The 5,298-nt window shown below is 41.8% G+C and overlaps 1 protein-coding gene across 2 annotated transcripts in view; it reads right to left on the bottom strand.

Annotated features, from left to right (window-relative positions):
• Positions 1-3,158: 3,158 nt before the first annotated feature.
• The window catches only part of nelfb (negative elongation factor complex member B), a 41,988-nt gene continuing 39,848 nt past the window's right edge, over positions 3,159-5,298 (bottom strand). For both annotated transcript variants that reach the window (XM_078425802.1, XM_078425803.1), the window contains exons 12-13: positions 4,470-4,578; positions 3,159-4,046 (exon numbers count right to left, since the gene is read on the bottom strand). In XM_078425802.1, coding sequence (XP_078281928.1) covers positions 3,906-4,046; positions 4,470-4,578 — 250 coding nt within the window. In that variant the 3' untranslated portion in view covers positions 3,159-3,905. The remainder of the gene's footprint in view (positions 4,047-4,469; positions 4,579-5,298) is intronic.

The following is a 5,298-nucleotide window of genomic DNA, read 5'->3' as shown; positions in this document are numbered from 1 at the left end:
AAAGGCTTTCTGTTTTATTTCTTAAACGTCTGCATGCATTTAGTTTCAAATCTTGTTTCTCAACTGGAGCAAGAATAAGGACGGATATTTTTGATTAATCAGTGGCTTGTTCCATCTGTCGTCTGGTAAGTCTGTGGGTGGGGAGGATACGACGGTTCAGGCCTCAGCAGATTTGTGTAGAGAGACACAGACTCCATGCTTCAGACCCAAAGCCCTTCAGAAGACATGGAAAAGTGTGTTTTTGCAAAGAGTGGGAGGATAGAGATAAGAAAGGTCCATCATACAGTGGGGACCCAGTTTGACCAGGAAACATTACTTTTAGTGCCAGAGGTTACAGAAGGGAAAGAACTGCAGAAAAGAGATGCAGAAAATATTTGTTCCAAAGTTGAAACAAAAGAGAAATCTTGGGGGGGGGTGGGGAAATAGAGTTCCTACACCTCACGGATCCAAGATGCTTTTCTCTCTAATTATAGACAATAGGTGCAGGAGTAGGCCATTCAGCCCTTCGAGCCTGTACGCACCGCCATTCAATGCGATCATGGCTGATCACTCTCAATCAGTACCCCGTTCCTGCCTTCTCCCCATACCCCCTCACTCCGCTATTCTTAAGAGCTCTATCCAGCTCTCTCTTGAAAGCATCCAACGAACTGGCCTCCACTGCCTTCTGAGGCAGAGAATTCCACACCTTCACCACTCTCTGACTGAAAAAGTTCTTCCTCATCTCCGTTACTAGAATTGAGCGTGGCATTGCCTAGACAATCTTGGTTTTCACACTCAGGCATGTCTTCTGCCCTCTCCACCTTCTGTCAGTGCAAGTTAATTTAAAATAAGCTTATTTTAGAATCATACAGTTGTACAGAGTGTGAACAGGCCCTTCAGCCCAATGTGTAGGAAGGAACTGCAGATGCTGGTTTAAATCGAAGGTAGACACAAAATGCTGGCGTAACTCAGCGGGACAGGCAGCATCTCAGGAGAGAAGGAATGGGTGACGTTTCGGGTCGGGCCCAATGTGCCCATACTGACCAAGGTGCCCCATTTACACTAGTCCCACCTGTCTGCATTTGGCCCACATCCCTCAATACCTTTCCTATCCATGTACCTGTCCAAATGTCTTTTAAATGTTATGACACTAACTGCCTCTTCTGGCAGCTTGTTCCATGTACCCACCACCCTCTGGGTGTGTGAAAAAGTTGCCCCTCTGGTTCCTATTAAATCTTTCTCCTCTCACCTTAAACCTATGCCTCTAGTTCTTGACTCCCTATTCTAGATAAAAGACTGCATCTACCCTATCTATTCCCATCATGATCTTATGCACCTCAATAAGATCACCTCTCATCCTCCTGTGCTCCAAGGAATAAAGTCCTAACCAGCCCAACCTCTCCCTATAAGCCCAGACCCTGGCAGCATTCTCAAAACCTTTTCCATACTCTTTCCAGCTTAACATCATCCTTTCTATAGCAGTGACCAGAACCGACCATGATTTCCAAATATGGCCTTGCCAATGTAATGTCCAACTGTAACATATCATCCCAACGTCTATACTCAATACCGTGACTGATGAAGGCCAATGTGCCCAAAGCCGCCTTTACCACCCTATCTGTAAGGCAGTTGAAAGCTGCAAAAGGGGAGAAGCAAGACAAAGCGTGGCCGCTAAAAGGACATGTGAGGATTTTTTTCATGGCAGATGGTTGGAACAAGAGCCAGAGATAAAAGCAGGTTTATACTGCTTTGCTGAACACTTGTGCTTGATCCCCCTTTGCCTCTGTCCACCTTCCACTCTTTGTCCTGTCCCTCCTCTCTTCCAGTTTTCATCTCCCTCCCCCAACGGTCTGATGAAGGGTCGCGACCCAAACCATCACTTGTCCATGTTCTTCAGAGATCCTGTCTGACCCGCTGAGTTACTCCAGCACTTTGTGTCCCTTTGTGTAAACCAGCATTAGCAGTTCCTTATTTCTACACTGCTCCTTAATGTTCCTCATTCCTGAAGCTGGTTTAAAAAATCTCTTCTGCGCCTTCTCCAAATCTTCACATTCTTCTGAAACTGGTGCCGAGAAATGGAACAACACATCACTGATCTACTCGAGCATTGTTGTTGGGTTTAATAAGCTTATGTAGGCAAATTATAATTCAATATTTCTACAATGGGTAAGAGTGTTTCTCAAAGAGCAATTGTCTAAGTTGTAACTTTTTACGATGTTCCTTCGGCTATTATTTCTTCCTTGAGGATTTCACATCAACTTTCAACAAAAGCACAAATTAGCCTGTAGGCAGGCAGGATTCTTTTTCATACCATTCGAATGAACTTTTCAGTGTTAGTCCCTTCAATCAAGTCAACATTTCCAATGTATAGAGCAGCATGGATTACACGAAATAAAGTGGTTTAGAGCCAGTTCCTCCAGTTAGTTGCAGTGGAATGAAACATAACGTGCCACGGTGGCATAGCGGTAGATTTGCTGCCTTACAGCGAATGCAGCGCCAGAGATCAGGGTTCGATCCCGACTACGGGTGCTGTCTGTACAGAGTTTGCACGTTCTCCCTGTGACCTGCGTGGGTTTCCTCCCACATTTCATATACGTACAGGTTTGTAGGTTAATTGGCTTGGTACAAGTGTAAATTGTCCCAAGTGTGTGTAGGGATCGCTGGTCGCCGTGGACTCAGTGGGGCCAAAGGGCCTGTTTCAGCGCTGTATCTCTAAACTGAACTAAATAACTATCTTGCATTAAAAATACCAAATTAGCCTGTTTATAGAAAGTACAATTATTTTGCAAACTGAATTAACTTTTCGGTAGTAATCTCTATAAATCAATGTAACATTGCCAATTGATTCAGGAGCAGGAATTGCATGAAACAAAGTGGTTTATGGCAAATTACCTCAAATTTCTCATTATTCAGTGGCAGTTGAATGAAACATAAGTACTTTGCATTGGAAGCACCAAATGTGCCTGCTTGCAGCAAGTAGATACTTTTGCATATTGTTTGAATTATCTTTACAGTAGTGGAGTCTCAGACAAATAACAGCATAATTGCATTCAGGAGCATGAACTACACAAATCAAAGTGGCTTACAACCAGTTACTTCAGTGTTTTTAAAAAATTTTGTGGCAGTTGAATGAAGCTAAACTACTTGCATTGTACTTAGCTTGTTTGCAGCAAGTAGCATTATTTTTCATACTGTTTTTATTTATTGTTCAGTAGTAGGGTCTACAGTCAAACACAGGAGTCCACATTTTTAATTGACCACAAACACAAATTTACAACTATCTACAAAGTATTCTTTTACTTTAAAATCATTAAGTTTAGGTAATGCATTAGATAACACAATGTTTCTCACTTTACTGCTGTAAAGTGACACCTCTCAGGGAGTTTTAAAACAAAATCACAAAGGCCAGTTGTTAAAAGTAGTTTAAAAAACGTGTAAATCTGAAGTTTGGTTCACAAAAATATTTTTTGTTTCTTCCTTTGTAACCAGCTACTCCTCTGGTCTGCTCACGATGGACAAATTAAGATAATATAAACCAAAAAATGTAGAATGAAGTGTAAGCATAAATAATAAAGCATTCAAAAATGTGCCACCAATATTGCAATAAAAATGACCTTCAGCAACATAGCTATCGTACGATCAACTGTGTCATTGGCTATGATATGAACATATTACTGCATAGTTCTCTTTTGCTCCAGATTATGAAAGGCACAGCTGCATCCAACAGGTAATTCTGGTCTGATGGGACAATTTATGACAAGTAGAAGTAACAAATGTACTATTTTACACTAATATTTATGAATCTACAAAGAATGAGCTAATTGAACAGTGGAGTTTCTGTGCCTCACGATTCTTCTTTAAACAGCGAGTAGATATTAATCTCTAAAGCACAGTAATACTTCAATCGTAATGGTGATCTGGATCCATCAGATGGCAGCAGCCGGTGCAGACACTGTCCGCAATGGCAGTTCCAGTGGTGGAGTCTCCACCATTTCTGTAGGACTCTGCTTAAGATTCTCAATCTTTTCAGTAAGTTGAGTATGCAATTCCTTCACTGCGTCAGTGCTCTGAAAGCAAAGTGTCAGAGGAAACATTAACTTTTTTTTCACAAGGTCAAACACTTCCCATTTGAAACTCATTCACCCAACTAAAGGATCCCACCTCCACCATCAAGTTGATGATTCCAAGTTTCTATCAGTCCAAAGTTAAGAGCATTACTTTCTCTAATTTAAACTTGCATTCTCTTTCAAAACTTTCAATCACTTTGGTGAGATTGTATATAAATGTCTGCCACACCTTTTGTTTCTTTGTCTGTCGTAAGTCTTGAAGAAAAGGTCTTGCTATTATGTGACTGACATTTGGTGCAGACGACAGTAATCAGGCTTGAAGCTGATTGCTCTGGTATTACCACTCTTTAGTGGGAAATTGAATTATTCATTCAACTAATCCTATCTTGCATTGTGCCACACTTACTGAAGTAAAGGCCTCACCTGTTTGGTGGGTTCCAGTGCCTTCTGCAGGGAGATCATCTTTGAAGGAACCACCTTATGGTGAAGATGCAGCAGCAGACGGAGGACATGCCTGTGGACATTTTCTTTACTGTAATGGAATGAGAGTCAGTGGGTACCATTACAGAGAATTACAAAAAGCCTTATCCCTATTAGGAATGGTTTTCTGGAGAAATGTCTTCCATCATCACCGAGTCCAAATCGTGAAACTTCATACCCAACTGAACTGTGGGAAAGGACACAGTGCTGGAGTAACTCAGCAGGTCAAGCAGCATGTCTGGAGAACATGGATAGGTGGGACATGAACAGTGGGAATATCTTCACCAGAAAGGTTCACCAAAACATTATTCCAAATGCAGTCTCACCAATGTCTTGCACACTGTAACATAACATCCCAAATTCTATACTCAATATCCTGACTGATGAAGGCCAGTCTGACGAAAGCCTACCTGTAACGCCACTTTCAAGGAACCATGTACTCTGGTCATAGAGTGAAGCATGCAAAATTGTCAGGAAAGTTACAGGATCTTCCAGCATCGCTGGCAGAACAATATCTTCCAGTAAAATTACCAGTTGAGGTGGATATACCTCTCATACCTACTTGAACAGGCCCTTTATCGAGCAGCTTGTATGTCTGCAAACACTAGCTAGTGAACTAGCTAATGATCCCAATTTCTGGCAACCGGATACACATGGAGGAGTTTGTGTACGCCCGGCCAATGATGCATCATGCTCCAGGCACATATGATCAAATTAAACCTGGAGCATGAACATCCAAATGCATGGAAAGGAAACTTTCAACACTTGTATG

The sequence above is a fragment of the Rhinoraja longicauda genome, chromosome 31, assembly GCF_053455715.1.
Source record: "Rhinoraja longicauda isolate Sanriku21f chromosome 31, sRhiLon1.1, whole genome shotgun sequence".
Lineage (NCBI taxonomy): Eukaryota > Metazoa > Chordata > Chondrichthyes > Rajiformes > Arhynchobatidae > Rhinoraja > Rhinoraja longicauda.
Note: the sequence above shows the minus strand (reverse complement) of the source record. Positions and strands in the feature narration are given on the sequence as shown.